At 48.8% G+C, this 23,456-nt stretch overlaps 1 protein-coding gene and 1 long non-coding RNA gene across 3 annotated transcripts in view; both read right to left on the reverse strand.

The window, feature by feature from the left end:
• The window catches only part of LOC144107736 (uncharacterized), a 360,923-nt gene that overhangs the window by 246,098 nt on the left and 91,369 nt on the right, over positions 1-23,456 (reverse strand). The window lies entirely within an intron of this gene.
• LOC144107012 (uncharacterized) overlaps positions 1-23,456 on the reverse strand; it is an 88,201-nt gene that overhangs the window by 22,114 nt on the left and 42,631 nt on the right. Inside the window, exons 10-12 of the mRNA XM_077639989.1 lie at positions 20,916-21,118; positions 13,357-13,466; positions 7,373-7,451 (exon numbers count right to left, since the gene is read on the reverse strand). Coding sequence (XP_077496115.1) covers positions 7,373-7,451; positions 13,357-13,466; positions 20,916-21,118 — 392 coding nt within the window. The remainder of the gene's footprint in view (positions 1-7,372; positions 7,452-13,356; positions 13,467-20,915; positions 21,119-23,456) is intronic.

A 23,456-nucleotide genomic window follows, 5' to 3' on the forward strand; every position in this document is an offset into this window, starting at 1 on the left:
CAAATTTTAATAAATATCGATCATGATGTTTTTTTTTTAAACTCAAGTCAAAGTGGTCCCTTTTTTCACGTTTTTGAACTGCCAATTTTGAGGCCATATTGAAAAATATAGGTCAAGTGTAGAGCTACAAAACTTGCCTGAAGTGATTAAAAGTATCTGAAAAATACAGAGAAAAAGATTCAGTCGGGAGATCTTTACGCATCTTGCCGTAAGCTTGCCCTCAAAAGTGCCTTTTTGGCACCGCACAGCTCCGGAAGCGAAATTTGCGATTTTTTACTCAGAAGACTGACACAGCTAGAAAACGTTTTTTATGTCTTCGTATAGCACAAGTTGTAGTGAAGTACTGAAAAAATACTTATGCGCGAAAACAACTTATTGTGCATCCAGTGATGCTCCAAACTTGCAACTTTGAGAAGTGGCAAAAACGACATTCTCCACCCCTTGTGACATACGATTTTTTTCCGAGAAATCTACGAAGTTCCTTGCAAAACTAAGGTTCATTCCTTTGTGTGGACACATTTACCCATCACAGATAAAAATATAATTGAAAACAAAAAATGGTCATGGGACCTCGATTACTGTTCTTATCTAAACATGCCCATATATATATATATATATATATATAAAAGGTATGGAGGAAGGCAACGGAACGCGCTCACCCCCGTCGCCTTCCCCGGCTGCTGCGGTTGCCCCAGCCTGGACCATCACCAGCCGTCAACGTGACCCTCAGGTCTTCGCCGGACTTCATGGCGACGACGTCGACAACTACACCAGCGTCAGTACGTTCAACCGGTGGGATGACTCCCACAAGCTGCTGAATGTTGTCTTTTACTTGACTGACGTCGCAAAGACGTGGTGTCTTAATCACGAGTGGCCTACATTCACACAGCAGCTGCGGAAAATTTTCGGCACGCCGACAGGCCCCTCTGAGCTAGCCAAGAAAAAGCTTGCCGCGCGGCTTCAGCAGCCTGGGGAGTCCTACACCTCTTACATCGAGGACGTTCTTGCTCTTTGCCGCCGCGTTAGTGCTGACATGCCTGAGTCGGAGCGCGTTCGCCACATTCTTGAGGGCATTGGGACCGTTGCTTTCAACGCGTTGATAGCCCAGAACCCCTCCAGCGTATCTGCCATTACCACCACATGCCAGCGCCTGGATGAGCTGCAGTCATGCCGCCTTCAGTCACACCCCAGTGATGGCAGCGTCCTCGTCGATGAGAACCTCCGTTCCGTCATCCGTTCCCTGATACGCGAAGAACTCTACGGGCAGCCCACCACTCTCGGCACTCCGACCTTTAATATCCCGCCTGCTACACCTGACTTGCGGAGCGTCATCAAAAATGAGCTGGCCGCTTTCACCTGCGCCGTGGCCCCTGCCACCCCTCAGACACCTTCTCGCCCGCCCACCTATGCCGACATTGCATCAGGCCACCCGCCCCGGTCCCTACGTCTACTCCAACGCCTGCCTGCGGTCCCGTGGCTGCCGTGGCTCCGTGTCCTCCAGCAACGCCTTATGCTCCAGCCTGGCGTACTCCCCGTCATACTTGCGACTACTGCAGGATCCGCGGTCATGTCTCACGCGTCTGTCGCCGGCGACAGCAAGATGAACGACGCGGTTATGCTGCTTTCGAACGTGCACCTGTGCGCCAGCCTGATACTTCCACCTCGCCGTTCTCCCAAATTTACCGTTGCTCCCCCTCGCCTCCAAACTCTCAGGATATCACTCGGGCCTCCCGTTCTACTCGCCGCCGCTCCCCTTCACCTTTTCGCCGCTCATCACCTCTTCGACCCGCCTAACAGCCCTTCGCTCCTAGCCCGGAAAACTAAACGAAGCAGGTTTTGGAGGGAATGCTGCTTGCCGTGCGAACTCCAAAATTCTTCCTGACCGCCCGTCGAATATGTTGACAGTGTGTGTTGAAGGGGTGTGGACTCAAGCTCTCATAGACACGGGTGCCGCTTTCTCCGTCATTCACCTTGCCCTGTGTTCCCGCCTGCGCAAAGTCACAACTCCATACAGCGGTTCGCCTCTCCGTGGAGCCAACGGCACGCTCATCTACTCCACTGGCCAATGCACTGTGCGTGTTTTCATCGCTAACCAGCGCTATCATATTGAATTCATTATCCTCCCATCCTGCGTTCATCCGATAATCCTGGGGTAGGACTTTGTCGTCGTCTTCTGCCCTCATCTCTTGCAACGGCTGCCTCATCCACATAGCAGATCCAGAATTGGCACCCTGGTCTGACTGTTCGCCACCACGTGTGGTCACTGCTGTGGACTTCGCCCTGCCCCTTGGCCGTGAACAGCTCATCCTTTGCAACTTTATACATCGCTTTTGAGGGCGATGCCTTAGTCATGCCTTCGCCACGCTGGACCTCCCAAGGCATCGCTGTTGCCTCTTGCCTCACATCTTTCTTCCGTGGTTGCGCGGTCATCACGGCGCTGAACACTACCAGCCAGTCCATGTTACTACCCAAAGGCGCTACTATTGGTTTCCTGTTTGAAGGTAAACCTGTCCCTCTCGACACCGACCCGATTTCATGTGCTGTGCTACCAGCTGATACTCCCGCTCCGTGTTCTTCCTCTGCGCTCGCAGCCGCCATCAGCGCTGACCTTACGTCTGAGCAGTCGACAGCCTTACTAGAAGTTCTTATGACCCACCAGAACTCCTTTGATGTGTGCACGTCCGCTTTAGGCCAGACTTCTGTAACGTCCCCTCGCATAGAGACGGACGGCTCAGCTATTCTACGGCGCCGTCCGTACCGCGTTTCCGCATCTGAGCGCAAGATCATTGAGGACCAGGTTGCAGACATGCTTTCGCGCCACATCATTCGACCATCTACAAGCTCCTGGTCATCTCCTGTCGTTCTCGCCCGTAAAAAAGATGGCTCAATTCGTTTCTGCGTCGATTACTGTGCCCTTAACAAGATAACCCATAAAGATGTCTACCCGCTCCCTCGCATCGACGACGCGTTGGACTGCCTCCAAGGCGCTGAGTACTTTTCAAGCCTCGACCTCCGCTCGGGCTATTGGCAAATCCCCATGCACGAATCAGACAAGGAGAAGACCGCATTTGTTACCCCGGACGGTCTTTACGAATTCAATGTGATGCCTTTCGGACTGTGCAATGCCCCGGCCACATTTGAGCGCATGATTGACACCGTGCTACTGGGCATGAAATGAAAGACCTGTCTTTCCTATCTGGACGACATTATCATCTTTTCGTCCGACTTCTCCCAGCACTTGCACCGTCCCAACGCAGTTCTCACGTGCCTTGCGAAAGCCGGTCTTCAATTAAATACCAAAATGTACCACTTTGCCAGCAAAAGCATAAAAGTACTCGGTCACATCGTTAGTAAGGCCGGAATTCGACCTGATGCTGAAAAAATTGCCGCTGTCCTCAGTTGTCCTCGCCCCCAGCGCCTGAATGAACTTCGCAGCTTCCTGGGCTTAGCGTCCTACTTCCGCCGTTTCATACGTAATTTTGCATCCAAAGCGTCCCCCATACATAAACTATTGACTTCTGAGACGCTTTCTGTGGTCCACTGAATGCGAAGAGGCCTTCCAAGCCCTCAAGCAGGCGCTCACTTCAACGCCTGTGCTTCGCCATTTTGATGAGGCAGCCCCCACCATTCTCCATACCGACGCCAGTGGACAAGGCCTTGGCGCTGTTCTCTTACAACGCAACGATGCCAACCAAGAGCAGGCTGTAGCGTACGCCAGCCGTTCTCTTAATACAGCGGAGCGTAACTACACCATAACAGAGCAAGAGTGTCTCGCCGTTGTTTGGGCAATCCAGAAATTTCGCCCCTAATTGTACGGCCATCCCTTCACCATTGTTACCGATCATCACGCGCTCTGTTGGCTGTCGGCACTGAAGAACTTGTCCGGCCGTTTGGGTCGCTGGGGGCTACGTCTTCAGGAGTACACCTTCACTATCACCTACAAATCCGAGAGAAAACACCTCGACGCTGACGCCCTGTCTCGATGCCCGTTACCTGACTCCCGGACTCACGCTGCGGCCCCCTAAACAACGTGCCCTTCACCTCAGGCGTCCGACCTCCTTATGGATTGTATACCCATTGTTGTTACACCAGTCGAAGTCCACGCCGATTTGCCCTCCCATCAGCTGGCTGATCCATTCGGCCGCACTATCATCGATCGTCTCCGAGGCCAATCAGTGGCACCCAACAGTCGCTCGCGACGCCAGCTTCGCCAGTTCAGATTTCAGCACGGCACACTCTACCGCTACACCTACCACCCTAGGGGTCACCGGTGGGTTCCCGTTTTGCCTCGCTCCCTTCGTCTTCAAGTTTTGCAGGTTTACGACGACGACGCCTCTGCCGGTCATTTGGGTCACCTGAAGACGTATGACCGTATCAAGAGCTGATACTTCTGGCCTGGGCTCTCTACTAGCGTTGCCAAATACATATCCTCCTGTGTGCCTTGCCAGCGTCCCAAGCGGTCAACATCCGTTCCTGCCGGCCTCCTACAGCCTCTTCCTTGCCCATCCGTGCCTTTCGACACCGTCGCCATCGACTTGTTTGGTCCCTTTCCCCTTACGCCAGCTGGCCACCGTTCGGTTGTCACCGCCATTGACCACCGGACGCGGTATGCTGAAACAGCCCCGCTTCACTCCGGTGCCGCTTCTGAAGTCGCCGACTTTTTCTTGCATGCGATAGTGTTGCGCCATGGTGCTGCTCGTGTCCTGATCAGCGACCGTGGGAAGACATTTTTGTCCCATGTGCTTCAAGTGGTCCTCCGCGCCACCAACACTTTCCACAAGACATGTTGTAGCTACCATCCTCAAACCAACGGTCTCATCGAGCGCTTTCACCGTACCCTGTCTGACATGATATCTATGTACATTCGGCCTGAACATAAGAACTGGGACAACATTTTGCCCTTTGTCACCTTTGCCTACAATTCCGCAGTTCAACGCACCACTGGCTACAGCCCTTTCTTCTTGGTGTATGGCCGTGTTCCATCCTCATTGTTCGATACCGCCTTCTTTTCTGCTTCCGCATCTCCGTCTGCGTCTCTGGGCGAAGAGTTCGCTTCTCGGATGGCATATTGTCGCCACCTCGCCCGCGTCAACACCGAAGCCACTCAGCAAGACCGCTAACACCGCTATGACCTGCACCACCGTACGGTCTCCTTCCGACCCGGAGATGAGGTCCTCCTCTAGACACCCGTCCACACGCCTGGACTGTGCGCAAAGTTTCTCCAGCGTTTTATCGGACCTTATCTTGTCCAGCAAACATCTCCGGTCAACTACGCCGTTGTTCCCTCGCACCCCGTCATCGACCGCCGTCGCCGCTCTCAAGAAGTGGTTCATGTATCGCGGATGAAAATCTACACCCGTCGCCCCTCTTCTATTTAATCCGCGGCCAAGATGGCCGCTTTCCTGCCGGGGAACTATTTGTGTGAGCGCTTTGCGCGAACTTTCACCTCTTTCATCTGTATATCCCCATCATCATCATCGTCGCTTGCTTGGGCTCCGAGCACGCGTGTGCCCGGCTGTTCCCAAATAAAAAGACGCCTGTGTGTGTGGTGTGTGTGTGGTGTGTGTGCGGTGTGTGTGCGTGTGTGCGTGTGTGCGCGTGTGCGCGTGTGTGCGTGTGCGTGTGCGTATGCGTGTGTGTGTGTGTGTGTGTGTGTGTGTGTGTGTGTGTGTGTGCGTGTGCGTATGCGTGTGTGTGTGTGTGTGTGTGTGTGTGTGTGTGTGTGTGTGTGTGTGTGTGTGTGTGTGTGTGTGTGTGTGTGTGTGTGTGTGTGTGTGCGTGCGTGTGTGTGTGTGTGTGTGTGTGTGTGTGTGTGTGTGTGTGTGTGTGTGTGTGTGTGTGTGTGTGTGTGTGTGTTGAGCATAAGCCTCACAGCACTAAAGTTCCTCAACGCACTATCATTTGGGTCCCCGACGCTGGGGTGCAGGGAGACACTTTGAGTAGACTTCGTTGTATACAGTAGCCGGGGGAGGAAGTGGGAGGCAGAGACATCGATAGAGCCCTTTACAACACAAAAACATGCAGGAAAGATGTAGGAAGTACGAACTCCCACATGGCAACCTAAGCAATGCACAAGACTTAGGTGCCTACAAAGCAACATGTATCGAAACAGCACCATTTCTCAATTCATGGGCCATACGAGATACAAGAGCGAACGTGTCTGGTTTGGAGACTACGCTACGTTGTACCGATCAACATGATAATGCAAGCAGTGGGACAACCTAGCAGACTCGGACACGTAGGGTCAGCTAAAGCAGGTACAAGAAGAAGCCAGAGACGCAGCTGATGTCAGAGGACTCTTAGAACAAGAAATGCTAGTTTACTCACCAACCCCTTCCTAACCTACTGCCCTAAGCGCCATATGGCAGCCTAAGCTTAGAGCAAGCCACAACACTTATGTGCCTACAGAACACGTACCCAAACGGAGCACTACACCACAAGACATGACCCACACGATACAACAGCGAATCAATGTCATGCGTTTGTGCCTTTCGCGAAACTTTTCGACGTCTCAGCGAATTCATAGGCTGTGCTTACCTGCATAGGCGTATTGCCTTTCGAAATGTGTGACGAATAATATTACATTATTTCTACCACTTTCATTTTCAGTAAATATGCACATGTACAGTTTGTTAGCGTAGTGTCGGATTCGTCATTGCCTTCATTTCTTTCCCTGGTCTATTGTTTAAAGCTGAGACGGGCTGTACGAAAGCACCTGTGCCATCCTAAGCAGCGCAGACCATCGACCCAATATTGCAACAACATTGTCCCATCCTGGTCCTTTGTAGGGCAAGCTTTGCCAATAGAGTTCCAATGTTGGGGCAATTACTTGTGCTGCTTGGGATAAGGTTACTTTTCTAGCACGGAAGACAGGTACAGAACTGTTCGCACGTTTTTCTTTTTTTTATAGGAGGCAACTGTTACTTGACATCTGTGGCCGCCGAGATTCAAGCAGAGAAACAGCATCATCATAGCCAGTGAATTATTTTACATCGTTTTTACCACGCTCACAGCAGCCACCACTGCTCGAAACGAGTATGACGTGTGCTTAATTTTCTTTACAAGCTGTTTCATGCCAAGGGACACGATGTATTTTAGGACTATCAACGCGTGAAAACGCAGTTTTACGCACCCTTTATTGAAGCATTAGTTGTCTTTAAATTGATTTTCGTGGAGCAATAAATACCAAAATAACAATTGCAGTATTGCCTTGGTTGCATGTGTTCGAAATGTGTGACGAATATATTATTACATCAACTGTTATTTGCACTCTCTATCCCTCTTGTTTTCGTACGTAGACGGAGTAAGGCGATGACTGTCTGCCTGGCCTGCTGAAAAATATTATATGTGCACTCTGCGAGGCCTTACTTACCAAATAAATTTTTTCATACCACAGGCCTCTTTTGATGCATGTTCCGTAATTCTTTCGAAGACCAATTATTAATCCAACGCTGCAGACAAAAAAATATTAATGGCTTGAATCAGAACATCACACTGACGCGAATGAGATTTCAAGGCGCCTCTTTAAACAGTAAAAATGAACCAGAGAAAATTCTTACAGGCTCCTCGCATATCATTTATCAATATTCATCAACTTGCATGTGAATACTAGAAAGGAATTTTCATATGTTTCAAAAGTGATACATTCAAGAGAGCGGGTTGTAAAGATGTATGCTAGAAAAACTTTTATCGAAAGGTTCATGCCTGTTTATATGCAAACTGGACCTACTTTTTGTGAGGGGGCCGCAATTCAAAATTTTCTCCGTACCTTTCACAACTCTGCCTGCAGGCAGAGTTGTGCAAGGTAAACCTGTTGCGCGAAGCCTTTGCAATTGCAGTGGAGACCAAGAACAAAGATGAAGTAACGTTATGCCCTTAACAACACACCCTCCACGTTGTCCGTGGCCGACAAATTCTTCTGTATTATTGATAAACTGAACGAAATCGCCTCGAGAACGATGCGCACAGAACGCACTCCTTGTTCAGACAAGTGGCCCTTAAGCGCCTCTAGTAGAACCAACATCTGAAGTAGTATATGCGAAGCATTGCGACGGCCATCCTAACTGAAAGCTAACGTGTTTGCGGGCAGCGTTAAGTTGAAATAGCAGTTGCCATAAGGCACCTTTATTAGAAACGGCCCCTTTCCTTTCATTAAATTACTTCTATCTCAATAATAGTTCTTTGGAAGGCTCTGATGCGCTCACCCTTATCAAATTCTACGAAGCATTACCTCCTTCATGTAGTGATGTTTGTAGAGGTGCTTAAAGCAATCAGGTACATAAGTAAAGTGCTGGCATTGTACAGCACATGCAAACCCATGCATTGCTTCTGACCACTGGATTGACATTTGCTAATAAAGAACGACCTCAGTAAGATGAATTAACGTTATGACCGTAAAAACCATACACCACCCTCCCCCCTCAGCTCAGGAAAAAAAGGGGGAGAGCGCCTAACAGTTCGTTATACCAGCTATAGCAGCGGAGGATCAGAATCAAAATGGGAAATTTTTCCCCACCAAGTTCAAGGCAACGTATTGCTGTGCCCACCAACACATGATTAGTGGGCTAGAATGCGGTCGTTGTTTGTATGCTGAGCACAAGCTTGAACGGGGTCATCTGAACTTTCAATAGGCGAAGACTACATCTGACAGTGAGGTGCCTGAGGCCTTGTTTTCGACGTCATGTACGTGCTAACAACATTTTTAGATGAGGACAGTTGGATAACTGGCCCCTGGGATGCGGCCCCACTTTCTTTGCCGTCGCTAGGGTTTTGACAGTACCACGTACGTTTCCTTGGTTTTCTTTTCGCCGCCGCTACGCCCATTGACTGCGCTTGGTCACGTGAACAGTTTGCTGCATAACTGGTCGACACTGGCTGGCGCCTCGCATCGTGTGCGCTGGGCTCGGCCACTTCAAGCCGCACACGTCTACGTATTGCAAATTTCGCATGCGCTCTATAGCTGCGGTACGAGAGGCCAGGATGCTTGGGGTTGAGCTTTTGGCTGTAGATCTCGCCCGAAACTAGCACGGAAGACAGGTATAGAACTGTTGGCACGTTTTTCTTTTTTTTAAAGGAGGCAACTGTTACTTGAGATCTGTGGACTCTAATTGCTTTTTATTTCATTTTTCTTGCGGCATACGCACTTTTTTCTTCAGTCGCTTTCTCTGTTCCAATGCATCGAGATGAAAATATAATAGTCCTTGTGGTTGAGGCATTTTCAGTAAGTACTGTGATCGGACTGGGAGCACGGTGGCTTTACTTCTTGAATGCAGATCTAATACGCATGTGATAAGCTTTTTCCCAGCGCGTCTTCAACGTGTCCGGCTAAGGTTATTGTTATAAATGCTACTAAGCTGTCTTGTTCCATTAATACAAGAGAGATATGAACGCCCATCTTACGTTGGTATTCATTTTAAATACGTTTCTGTACGCACGCGAGTCACCGTCTGCTGACACTCCTCAAGCTCTTAGTAGCAGAGGACGCGCCCATCCTAAAGCGACCGCAGCGCCACCGCGTAGCGGCAACCGTTTTGGGTGCGCTCTGCTCCCTGGCGCACCGCCGCTGTTTTCCACCTTCCCTTATCTAAAAAAAAGGCCGCCACCGTCTGGAAGACGTTGAAGCAACGAGCGTTAGCTGTTTGGTTTACTAGACGAAGAAAGCGACGAAGAATGCGCCCGTTGGCCAGTTACACCCCCTCAAGTTGGGCCCAAACTTCGGTTTGCGGCGCGAAATAGCAAGGGTTAATATAAGTAATAGCATGTATACAATGTTTACCTGTTATTTATTTGTGCTTTTATTTTTATACCAGCACCCATAGGGTTTTCTTTGCCTTCCAAATTCAGTGCACAAACTCTCTCCGTATGGCTGCCCCTTACTGTCAGAGTATATAGCAGAACAAATGTATGCACATATGGCGGTCCCGTAACGGGACAGTTTTGGGAGTGACAATTTTTGGGAGTGAGTGAGGGGGGAAGGAATAGGAGGTCCCAACCAATTTTAATGGCCGCCATCCTGGTTTCTAGGAACCGAAACTGCCACTATTTCGTCCTGTGACGTCATTTTCATAGTTCTACCCCTATCCACCATATAGCACTGAGACGTCATCATTGGCACACGGCAGGTGGTTGTTTCTATATCGCTATTGTAGATGGCGCTACAAGTCTCTATGCGAGACATGCCGTTTTCTATTCTGCCACAGATGGCGCTGTGGTCCCAGGGTGGCAGCAGACCCCACGAAATCTCGAAACGTGATGAGTAAGAGCTAACGCTCTTAAAACGTTGCTGGTAAGCACATGTGGTATGAATTGCACATGGTATTCTCTCATTCCGATGGCCTGTATGTAGGGAGATATTGGCGTGTCACTGCTATAAAGCTATCTATTCGTGTAACGCGGCACGCAGGACCGGCGTGCGCCGGAAAAGCACAAGCCTCACGACCCACCGAGAACGGGCCGAACCGGGGTAGTGCAAATTAAGTCACAACCCCGGATCGATGCTTTTCCAACCTCACGGCACGTTAAACCGTCGGTTGCAGGCATTTTAATAAAATTAATTTTATCCTACGTGGCAAAGAAGGTCTTATTAGCAGGTGTCGCCTTTTAAGACATTTTGGGTCGTGCCGATTGGCTCGAACCCAGAAGCATCGGTTTCAAGCCAATCGGCACGAACGTCGGAAGAGCTCCAAGCGGCGCAAACTCAATCAGCTGCCAGAGCTCTACAGAGAAAGCGAGTGGTGGGCGCTCTCGAAGTGAATGCAAGTCCTGTCTCCATACTCCCGCGCTGGTTCTGCGGCTACACACAGTATGCGATATAGGCGCTTATTCGTGATGAGCAATGACAAGTGGTCAAACTTGCGACAACACCTTCCAGTACTTGCCGCGGCGATGGCCATGACAGTATGAGCTTTTTAGTTTTGTTAATATTCATCGCTTTTCCTATCTCTATGCTTTGCGCTTCGAAGACTAAGCGTTGCATTTGCTCTTCAAGGATATTTTTCGTATTCAGCTGTTTCAGCAGAAGATATGCAATAGAGAATGAGGAGCGCACTATCCCAGACCGCTACCACTATCCTAGCACGCGTTGAGCAACTGACTCGTACAGCATCCAGTTCAGCCAGTAAACACAAAAACAAAGCGAACCTACGGAGCTGAGGCCGCCCAGGTGCCTGGATATTGATGTAAGGATCATATACAACCTTGGTCCGCGAAGTTTCGAGACTGATTAATTTCTTCTCTAGAAATGATTCCCCTAAACAAATGTTGGTGCATTTATGTAGCGCCGTCTTTTCGGGCAAACCTGAGCTATTTATGTTAATTATTGTGGCAGCGGCTAGATGGCAGTACATGTAGAAAATTACGTTGTCACTAGTCGTCTGCGCATGCTACTGTGATTGAATGAGGAGAGATGGACGTCCACCTCAAGCAACGTGCAACCATAAAATTCTATGTGAAGCTTTGCAAGGCAGCCACACAGACGTATGAGGTCCTTCGTGACGCTTATGGCAACGAGACATTATCGCGGGCGCGAGTTGTCGAGTGGCACAAGAGGTTAGTTTCGGGAAAAACATCGGTGGAAGACGACACAAAGCAGGGGCGCCTTTCAACATCATGGAATCGAAAGCTGACTGCCAGACTTGGGCCGCACTTCCTCACAAAGGACCAGGACACGCGGGCATCAGTGAGCACCGATTTGCTCTCCGAGGCAGAGAAAGATGCTGCATTTGTCGACAGCATCATTGCTGAAGACAAAACATGTGTTTTCAGTGCGATCCTCAAAGAAGCAGCGCGCCGAATAGCGGTACACAGCTTCTCCGGCTTCCAGAAAAGTGCAGCGACAGACGATGCTGAGAGCTTTTTTCTATGCAAGAGGTGTCATACACCAGAAGTTCGTCCCACAAGGCAGAAGGTGGAACAGGAGTTTATATCAGTGTGCTCCAACACATGCGTGATGCACTGCGACGCCGTCGCCCTAACATTAGGGCATCTGCACAATGGAGGCTTCTTTGCGATAACGCAGGGCCGCACAATGCTTTCAGCGTGGCAGATAGCCAAGCACAGCATTACTGTATTTCCCCATCCGCCATACTCGCTTGACCTCACCCTATGCGATTTTGCCTTATTCCTCGTGTGAAGAGAGCCCTAAAAGCTCGCCGGAAGGGGAGCTTGGAGGTCATTCAAAACGCCACGACAAAGGAGCTGACAGCCCTGCCAGAAGAAGCGTTTTCCAACAGCTTCCAAGACCTCAAAAAGCGTTGGAAGCTGTGTAAAAACTGTAAGGGAGACTTTTTCGAAGGCGTGCTGCAGAAATAATTTCAATGTTAAACGCATTTTTTTAAGGACTCAGTCTGAGAACTTTACGGACCAAGGTTTTAGTTCAGGGTGCCCAATGGGAGCAATCTAGACAAAGACTGTACCTCTAACATTACCTAAAGATATTAATAGCAAGCCCATCGACTCCTGGGTATGCGATTGATTCAGAAAACTATTTTTAAGTCAGGTTATGGTCTGGCTAACTTCCTCTATTGCACAGCATTTCAGCGTCCCTGAAACACCTCAATGCGATCATTTTAAATGCAGGAGAGCTTTGCAGCCAACGCCATAGAGTTGCAAGCACTTGATACAGTTACACCAGTACCCGAGCTTCTGTTGGAACATGGCCCGAAATTAAGCACTGCCATAAGTGACCATGTACTTCATTGAAAATGCCCCTTTGGATGTACAAAGTTCGCATTGTACCCACGATTCATCATGCTTACCTTGACTGTAAAAAATGCACCGATAAGGGCAGTGCAGTTCACTTAGGAGTTGAGAATAGTGTTTGAATGCGAAGATTACCGCGCATCGGCGCATCGCTTTACGTAACTCTTACGTTACTTCCGTAAATTGAGATTCATCGAATATAGAGCGGCGAAATGTGAAACTGAATATAGAAGACAAAGGGCAAGCATTTCGTTCGGTGCTGAGTAGCGTTGCTACTGGACACATCGCCGTGGTCAATGCTCTTTCATTTACGGTGGTTTTTAGAACCTTTAGAACCGAACCGGTATAAAGCAGGATAGACGGCATTCAGGACACCTCAGCTACAGTTAGGGAAGGCTCCTGAAGACAAGCTCCTACCACGTGCCAGCGTGCTTCTCGATAAGTGCCGTCGACTTTTCCTTGATGCATTTTCCAAGGAAGAGTGCATAGTATAATTCTATACTTAATTGCGCTTATATACAGGCAACATTGTGATATCTAAGCGTGAGTATATCAACCTGTATTGCTTTCGTAGGCAGCACGCGGTTTCCTGCTTTCAAAACGAATAAATGAAAATCTCTCAAGCCTGCGCGCGGCAAGTGCTGATAATTTGCTTACCCTTTGAATACGGATGGTGGTGCTTTTAGAATTTCGTCTGTAAAGCCTGAGATGTCAGTCCCGATGAAGATTTTGTCTTGGTTCACGTCCTTAACGCTTTTGAGGAAAGCCTGCAAGGAATTGAATTCCTTATGAGTACATTTTCTCGCCGTATTTATGCTTTGTTTCAGGGCTACTAAAGTGTCGCCAAAATACAGTACTGACATCACAACGCGCACACTGCGACTATGAGATTCATAACGCTCCGCAAACGTCATCTAGAGCTATAGTTATCGGTGAGAAAGCTTCTGTGCGCCCACTCAAATAAGGCATTGCTAAGCCGAAACACCTCCAACTGCACTGTCGCATGAGGCACAGCTTCTAGAGACTAGGAAGCCACCAGGACTGTGGAATGATGCTGCGCAGCAATAGCGAACAAGCTTTACACCACTGTGTTCCGACATTTTAGACTATGAGTGGACTTGTAAAACCGAAGGGCTAAAATCTGGTTCGCTTCGTTGTAAGAGATGATAGCGCCCTTTCTGAGTTGAAGTAAGGCTAAGGTGGAGGAGCCCACGTGTCCAAGCTACATATATGCCATCACAAAAGGCCAGCTGCGACCTAGGATAATCACACCAGATCTGATAACACAAAGTTGTGAACTTTTTTAAGGACTGAGAAAGCGGGAACAGAGCTCTGGCGCTCTAGAAATGGCGCAGTATCGTCTCGCATATCGGCGAGACACAGCCCGTTCCGCGTTGTACATTGTACAACGCGGAACGGGCTGTGTTATTCGGATCCCTCAAGAAGGCAGGAGTTCCTCACAGTTCTCTTCAGGACATTGTTTTCCCGCGCGGGAGCCAGTCGAGTAGAAGGGATGCTTCTCACCTTCTTCTACTTTACCTGCAGGACACGGATTTGGCCTCCACATGGTGACCTCAGGAGTGTCTATTTGGGTTTTTGCGGTCAGTGTTTCTGTGATTTCTATTTAAGTGTCGCTACGGTGGAGGAATTGCCGGCAGCAACTGCAAGGCTAATCCCACCGGTAGCTTACAACCACTTAACTCAACTCAACTCGCATATCGGCGGTCACCCGAACCGCGCCGTCAGAGAAAGGATAAAGAAGGAATGAGCTTACAACCACTCAACTCAACTCAACTCGCATATCGGCGGTCACCCGAACCGCGCCGTCAGAGAAAGGATAAAGAAGGAATGAGAGAAGGAACAAAGAAAGAGGTGCCGTAGTGGAGGGCTCCGGAATAGTTTAGATCGCCTGGGGATATTGCCGTGAATATTTGCAGTGTTTGTTCGTTCTTCAACTTGGCCGCCACATCACTTATCGCTTTGCTTGCAACGCAAGACGCGACTAGATTTATCGCGATTGATCGCAGGCAGGCAGAGCTGATTCTACTTTGTCCCGGAATGTTCTAGTAACTTTTCACGCTTTATCTCGAAAGTTCGCTATCAGCTTTAAATTAAGCACGGCCAACAGCGGGGGGCATTCTGTTCGGCGACCGCCGAGCACGCTTGTCCCTTCGCCGCCGCCGAGTGATTCAGTCCATTGTGGGCGCAAGTCGACCGAATAACGTTTTCTTTTGGAAAACCTTTCGTCCGTTTTCATCGCTTCTTCGACTGCCGTCCCCACTACGTGAATGTATTGAACATGCACTAGCATCTCGCAGCACTGGGGCGTAATAGCGTTTCGCCTCCATCGAAACATGGGGAAATAAGCGTTGATAAGTGTCTGTAATCGCACACTGGGTATCGATCTATTTTAATCCAGCTTCCGTGTAATGCATGAGAACACTTCCACAGAACTAACCACTGAGACAATGTTTGGCGATGGACTGCTGTCTACATAGGTTTGGTTAATGTCGATAGGGTTGAACGTCCCAAAGCGGCTCAGGCTATTACGAGCGCCTTATTGGAGGGCTTAGAATAATGTTGGCCACCTGTGATTCTTCACCGTGAAGTGACATCGCATAGTAGCCTCCTACCATTTCGCCTTCATTGAAATCTCGCCTCCTAGACAGGGGCCGAACTCGCGTCTTCCAGATCAGCAGGCCGAGCACCATAAACATTGAGCCAACGCGGTGGCTCCGAGGACGAAGTAAATCGCGGAATTACATACTTTTTAGTGAGACCTACACTAGGCTAGGAGTCGAGCATTTCGCGGTACATGGGAGAAGCCAGTTGTGAGCATGCGCCGTTACCATGGCAACCGGATAGGAGCAAGACACGCCAAGCGCTTCGCCGTCGTCGCGGACGCGCGCCCGCTCCACCGTTGAGCCGAGTGTGACGTCACTCGGATGAGCAGTTGTGCGCATTGCGCCGATGCCATGGTAACCGACACACCCCACAGTTGCGTCATGTTCTGCGTCGCCGTTTCGCCGCACACCACTCTATCACCCTAACCACGCTTCCCATGCGCAGCATCGCGTATAAAAGGCAGAGATGTAGTGGGCGCCTGTATCACAACGTTTGACTTTTGACACGCATGCAGAGGAGGACAGTCCAACCGCTGCTAAAAGGCGGTATAGACAAGAGAAGATTAACTTATCCGATTTTAAGGTTATCGCCTGGCAGTTGGCTTTAACCAAATAAGAACGCGGGAGCATCTCCCTTCGATCGCCGTGAATAATTGTGAAACGTGAAACCTGTTCTGTTCGGCTTCTATAAAGCGGCATAATCATCTAGAGTCTAAGTGGCACCGGGAACATCTGCAAAAAGGATTGATGTGGTTGCCGCTCTACGTGGCACGTGTATGAAATTAAATTTTGACTAATTTAGCTTCGGACCCTCATGTCCACTACACAACGGGGAACTACTACAGGCCTTTTATACCAAAGAGACTACTAAATCTTTTACCTCCGCGGTCATGCAGATTTTGTAGCAGCACGGCTACCTATACTCATACAGGAATTATGATGCATTACTCCTCACAAAACACGAAGGTAACCCGTCCAAAACAGGCCTAGCCTTAGCTCGTCTGCATGGTATCGCTGTGAAAACTGCCGGCCTTCGCTGTAATGTCTAGGCTCGATATTGGCCACTTAAGAAAAGTGACGCATCTACATTAGCGCTTTTTATGCCCTGCTTCAGCTTTAAAAACGTTGAGCTTAATTCCAACGTAGCGAGCCAAGGAAACAAAAATGAAAAAAATGTGCCACCACCATCTGGAAGACGTTGAAGTAATGACCATTAGTTGTTTGGTAGCGCCATCTATCGTCCCCAGGTTGTCAAAATTATTAAGGAGCCAGCCACTACGTCACCTCTTCCGTTCTTCTCTCAGTACCTCATTTATCCATTCTCTTATGGCGCGGTTGAGGGGTCCACTGAGATATAAAAGCCAATTTGTATTGGACGGGTGCCCGCCGAGATTTGAGACATACTGCGCCACTTCCCGAAAAACCAATTAATTGAAGGGCCGTTTTAAGAGCGTCAGCAGTTATTCATCGCGTTTCTCGATTTATTGAGGTCAGCTACCACCTCCCATTGGCATGAAATTTCCATTCTCAGAAATTCAAGATAGCGACCGCCATTGTAAATCGATATATCAACCCAATTGGTGATTGATTGGTGACATCACTACTATATCAAATTTGTGACTGGTGACATTTTGTGACGTCATAATTATCTAGGCACGTGGCTGTTTAACCACATAGAAACTAAATAGTTAACAAGGTCATGAAAGTAACTAGGTATTTAGAATCCTTTAGATGAGTAGAACGCGTTAGACACAAAATTTAACCAAGGAAGTTAATATTTAGTCATGGGTAGGCGTATATTTAATTGCCTATTCGCTAATGTCATGATATAACAAATTCAATATTCGTCACGGCCTCGTAGAGTAGAACATGTTAGACATCAATATCGCATAATAGGGTAGTAATTTGTTAGGGTTAGGCTTAACATGGTGGCCATGATATCAGCATTCGGCAGCTCACAATTTCATACCTCATGACCACCGGCCACCTACCTCCTTGAAGAAAGGAAAAAAGTTGAGCCGCCACCTTCTGGAAAAAGTTAAGTAACGAGCGTTAGTTGTTTGGTAGCGCAATCTATCCCCCATGCACGTGATTACGCTACTACGTGGAGCGGGCGCCTATCGCCTTGGGAGGTGACGTCACGGACGCCATGTTAAGCCAAAGCATAACTAAACATTAACCTAATTGTTTGACTTTGGTGTCGAAACATATTCTACCCATCAAACGAGTTACGAATATGCCATTAGTTACATGAAGGCGTCATCGGTTAATTAAAAAAAATTTAACCCTGACCTAACGTGTTCTACTCGTCTATGGTTTCTAAATATCTAATTCTTTTTATGATGACCTCATTAAAACATAGTTATAGGAAATTAAACATAGTAACGTGACTAGTTAACTATGACGTCACAAAACCAGTGAATCACCAATACGGTATACTAAAGACGTAACAAACCAATCACTAATTAGGTGGCTATATCGATTTACTATGGGGGCCGCCATCGTGAATTCTTTGGACTTCGAAAATTTTACGCCAAAGGAAGGGGTTAGCAGACCTGAATACATAGAGAAACGTGATTATAATTATAATTCGTTTTTGGGAAAAGAAAATGGCGCAGTATCTGTCTCATATATCATTGGACACCTGAACCGCTCCGTAAGGGAAGGGATAAAGGAGGGAGTGAAAGAAGAAAGGAAGAAGAGGTGCAGCAGTGGAGGGCTCCGGAATAATTTCGACCACCCGGGGATCTTTAACGTGCACTGACATCGCACAGCACATGAGTGCCTTAACGTTTTTCCTCCATAAAAACGCAGCCGCCGCGGTCAGGTTCGAACCGGGGAACTCCGGATCAGAAGTCGAGCGCCCTAACCTCTGAGCCACCGCGGCGGGTCGAAACGTTATGAATAAGAGCGTTAGATGGCCCGCCAATAAATTGGCTTTTTCTTGGGGGGGGGGGGGGGGGAGGAAGCGGCGCAGTATGTTTCAAATCTCGGTGGATGAAAAAGTTTTTGGGGAAAATAAATGGAGCCGCCGCGGTGGCTGAGTGGTTAGCGTGCTCGGCTACATATTCCGAGTTCCCGGGTTCGAACCCGGCCGTGGTGGCATCGTTTTTATGAAGGGAAAACGCTGAGGCGCCCTTGTGCAGTGCGATGTCAGTGCACGTTTAAGATCCACGGGTGGTGGAAATTATTCCGGAGCCCTCCACTACGGCATCTCTTACTTCCTTTGTTCTTTCACTCCCTTCTTCATCCCTTCCTTTACGGCGCGGTTCAGGTGTCCAACGATATATGAGACAGATACTGTGTCATTTCCTTTCCCCAGAAAACCAAACAAATTAAACGGCGCAGTATCCTGTCTCGCATATCGGCGCACACTTGAACCGCGGTGTAAGGGGAGAGATAAAAGAAAGATTGCGAGAAGCGAAAGCAGAGGTGCCCTAGTGGAAGGCTCCGCAATAATTTCGACCACCTGGGCACCTTTAACGTGCTCTGACAGCGCACAGCACACAGACGCCTTTTACCTTTCCCCTTCATTGAAACGCGGCCGCTACGTCCGGGTTCGGACCCGAGTACTCCGAATCAGTAGCCGGGCGCTTTAACCACTGAACCACCCCGTCGGGTTACTCTGAACAGTTGAGAAGTTTCACCTTAATAGGTAGAGGTCAAAGCATGAGCATAACTGGTGGTAGTTAGGTTAGACACGTGACGTCAGCTACAGCAGCGACACCAGCGGCTGTAGCGGCTATAGTGGGTTCTGCGTAAACACTCGTGCACTTTAATGCGTTCAGCAGAACGGAACGCTTGGTGCGATTTATGCGACGCCTGCCGTCGAGACCGACATTTGAACCTCGCCCGTAAGGGAAGGAAAATAAAATGAAAACAGGCTTTAAGGAAATGAAATGATGCCTGTCGCACATAGCTCACTGGGCACCCGGACAGCACCGTAAGGCAAGTGGAATGAAATTTGGTTTTAGGAAGGGAGGGAGGGGGGAATAATGCCTGTCTCGCATATCTTTGTGGACCCGCTAACCGCGCCGTAAGCAAAGGAAAATGAAAGTTGAAAAAGAAATGACGCCTGTCTCACATTGCGACATCTTCTGTCCCGAGAAAAACTATTTTCAATTTGGCTTCATGAAATTATATTCAGGGATTGCGCGTTGTTTGGAACCGGATTTGGTTCCATATCTCCGCACAAAACGAGATATAATACAGTCTTAAATATCACCGAAGCTATATTAAATATATCCTATCTTGTGTGATCGCCTTTAAGGTCGTTTCGAAGAAAGCGAAACGTTTAACAAATAAAAAATGTCATAATGGCTATGTATGGAAACAGCCAGTCACTCGACCACAAACGTAGCCAGGGTGACGACTCTTTTCTCTTTCGTCCAGGGTTACCCAGACCTAAACCGCCAGATTTTTAGAGCTGGTTTTGAAGAAATGAATAAGCGCAGTAACTGCCTCACGTTTATCGGTGGACGCCCGAATCGGTTTTGAGAAGAGGAAATGGCGTAGTAACTGCCCCACATATATCACTGGACACGCCAATCACGCAGTAAGGGGTTCGACCTCGGCTCGCTTCTATTCCAAAACCGCTTCTATTCCAAACCGAGATAGCGCAGTGAAGCTTTCGCTTTAATAGGTGTAACGTTAAGAGATCGGAAGCGGGCAGAGTGGGTGAGGGATCAAGCGTAGGCTATTTTCCAGGGCATGTATTGCGAAAGCAAGATAACCGCTGGTCCTTAAGGGCAACGGAGTGGATTCCAATAGAAGGCGAGCCTAGCAGGGGGAGACGGAACGTTATGTGTGCGAAAGAGATTAAAGAGTTTGTGGGGATGCGGTGGCCGCAGTTACTCCGCAGATTACTTTCTTCCACCCAACCTGCCCACCAGATTATTGAGAAAAGTGCCCACCATGTCAGGTTGCAGGTAAATAATGATTGGTTGATAAGTAAAAGCAACCTTGGCCGCAAGAGGACAGCCGGTAGGGACATCTGCCCTGCAGTAGGTGCAGTCAGGCTGATGTTGTCATGCCTGTGGGCCTATTATCTAGGCACCATGAAACTTGGGAAGGCTGGCATTAAGTAGTAGTCTCGCTATAACCGCCAAACACAGTTTCGCCTCGCGAATAATTAGAAAAATGTTTTAGTAGAAGTTTCAGTTTCTGCCAGCGCTAGATCTTTAGTGCATCTTAAAATCACGGTTTGCCTGCCAACCTAGGCTGCCACACTCTGGTGACATCGGCATCGCCGGCAAGCACTGGCTGTTCCTGTGACCAACCACTGCGTTCAATGACGTCACAGCAATCGGGGCAAGTGTCATTAACCTCCACTTAGTAGTACTGGGAAAGTGCACAGTTTTCTTGGCAATATCCATAACAAAACTATGCTGAAAATCGCAGCGCTGTGTTTCTTGAGGTGGATAAGCTTGTGACATGACCTAATAAATCACTGCGGAAAGATTAGAGCTCCTCTTCTTGCCCAGCAGGGGGGAACGGATGAGGAATGTGATCACTTGACCATACCAAGTAGCGGCGCATTACATGGCGCCGAGTTTGCGAAAGAGCGAACCATGTTAATTATTGTATACTTACTTGCAGCATTCCCGTGATGAGTAGGTCTTTGATTGGAATATACCTGAAGCCATATCCGGCTACTCCTGGCTGGTAGTGCTGAACTTTGTTCTCCTCAAAAAAACGTGGATTTTCCTCCCATAGTTTTATAACATCAGATGTGTACGTGATCACGAACCTAGAAATGTATCTTTTCCGTAGTTCTTCATCATCATCCTGTAGACCTGAAAAGGGCACCGCAAAGAAAAGCACATTTTCCTGCCCTTTTTAGCACGAATGAGCGCTCTCAGACTGGGTCGACTTCCTGTGTGCGAAATTCGCTTCAAAGAAAAAATGAACAACTTTTGCGAACCACTTTGAGCATTACGTTGTGAAACTACACATGTCAAACCCATTTTTACTTTCGGTTGGGCATATTGCAAGTTTAATGTGCCATTTTAGCGCAACGCGTATATCGCCAAAACCAGATATTCAGTATATTTGCTCTTGCGTCCTGCCACGAGCAGTTTCCTGTTGTGTCCGACCGTGTTTCACGCGAATCGTAAGCTGTATGAATGAAAAAAAAAACTTTCGACAGTACTACTGGCCCCTTTGTTCAGAGAGTCGGATATCACCGTCGGCGTTGAGAGCGAAAAGGTCACGTGATTTAGCTCACGTGACCATACGTTGTCTTCCCAACCTGCCCACCAGATTATTGAGCAAAGTGCCCACCATGACAGGTTGCAGGTAAATAATGATTGGTTGGTAAGTAAAAGCAACCTTGGCCGCGCGAGGACTGCCGGTGCGGACATCTGACATCGCAGGGCGGTGGCACATCTCTTAACCTCTGCACCACAGAGATACAAGCAGGACTCGCAGGACACCGACATGACATGACTCAGTACTGAATAAACTGAATATCAGGTTGTCGAAAAATATTCGCTTTGCACTAAAATGGCACATTAACGTAGAGTGCAGAATTACCTTCCGCATATATGACGATTAACCCACCATGCTCTCGCTTCATGCCCTTAAAGAGGAGCTTCTAACCGCATCAGTCAGAAAATAAAAATAGACTGGAACATCGGTCTTCATTAGAAAACCATTACTGCAAAGAAAGAAAGGGATTGATCGTGCTTTTCGCGCCCAACCTTGTACAACCACTACAGCTATTTTAAAGACAGAGCAACCTGTGGTATTCGCTTACGACCGCTAAACTATTTTTTCTTCAATTTCTTTTTTTTTTTTGATGCCGTTTTGTTCAACAAAGCGATGGATGTGGCGTGTAAGTTAGCTTTAGGTAACGTGAGGCAGAAGGTGTGGAAACCTGTTTGCCCCTCCATTTCGACGCGGCCCATCTGATACGTCAGCTGTCAGGACAGCAGCGGTTGAGCGAGGAGAGAAGTCGCCCTAATGGGGGAAAGGAAACGGTTACGGGACCGCCACCTCGTAGGTTACGCGGAATTCTGCGGGACCGGACAGAGTCTCTTCGGGATCCGGCCAGCGCGCTCTCGGAACCTTCCCCGGCAAATGCTAGGGAATGGCTCTGCCCCAAGAATGTGGCGCGCACGGGAAAACCCGGCCGCCATTGTCGGCACATACAAATGTACGCTGCCGGTACTTCGGAAGTCGCGCCACTGCCCCAGCCGGTAAGTGGGAAGTCCTTCTTACGTAGCCTTCTATTTCCGAGGAATGCCTCGTTGATGTTTTGTAGCTAGCTGGCCAGCTCTGTGTATTAATCGCAACTGTAATAAATAGCATATTAGTGTTAACGTTTTGTCATTCCTCCCCTTTGTCCCTTGAGCACGAACCCCTCCGCGGTTTAGCGAGCGGGAACGCTGCATCAGCGGAGTGGGAGTACAGGGTGGGCGGAAGGGTTTGTCCCCCCGGTAATTCCACAATGGCGTCCCAACGTGTGTCACGAGGGACGACAGTTAGGTCGGTTCGTGGAAATGCTGTGCATGCTACGGTTTTGATGAGCACTTTATCGGTACACCTTTGGAAGGTGAACCTACGAGGTCCACACATAAAGAGAGAGATCTAGGTGTCCACGGAGAACAGCAAGCCAGAGGCGAGTGAATGCGGAAGCCTGAAGGGGGGCCCGATTTTTCTTGTACATAGCTGTAAATATTATCTGTTCCGTCTCTTTGGCTCTGGGAGCCGGGTGCCGTAATCAATTGATTAGGATTGCAGTCGTTATTGCAGGAAAAGCACCGGGGCGCTGCGACACCGAGAGAAGTATGGTTCCTGGATGCCCGCTCGCCTCCGCTTTGGCGCTGGCCCATCTAAGGCACCCTAGCGAGAAGCGGTAGGCGCCGTTCGAGTTAGGGTCACCTTGACAGAAACGTATCTCCTCGTGGCGTCGTTGTTCTAGCTGTTGTCCTTGGCCCTTTGTTGGTACCGGCAAGTGTCAGAGCGAATAGGCCTAAGGCTCTTCGGGAGCTGTCTGTCGCTTTTGTGAGGACATAGTCGTACCGTGGCACAAGCACGCGCAAACGGGCTTGCTTGTTGAATATTTAACCTCGCTAGAGCCGAGAAGTCTCGCTCAATTATAGAACGCTTACTTTGTTCAAACCAACTTCG

This window comes from Amblyomma americanum, chromosome 10 (genome assembly GCF_052857255.1).
Source record: "Amblyomma americanum isolate KBUSLIRL-KWMA chromosome 10, ASM5285725v1, whole genome shotgun sequence".
In the NCBI taxonomy this organism is placed as follows: Eukaryota; Metazoa; Arthropoda; class Arachnida; order Ixodida; family Ixodidae; genus Amblyomma; species Amblyomma americanum.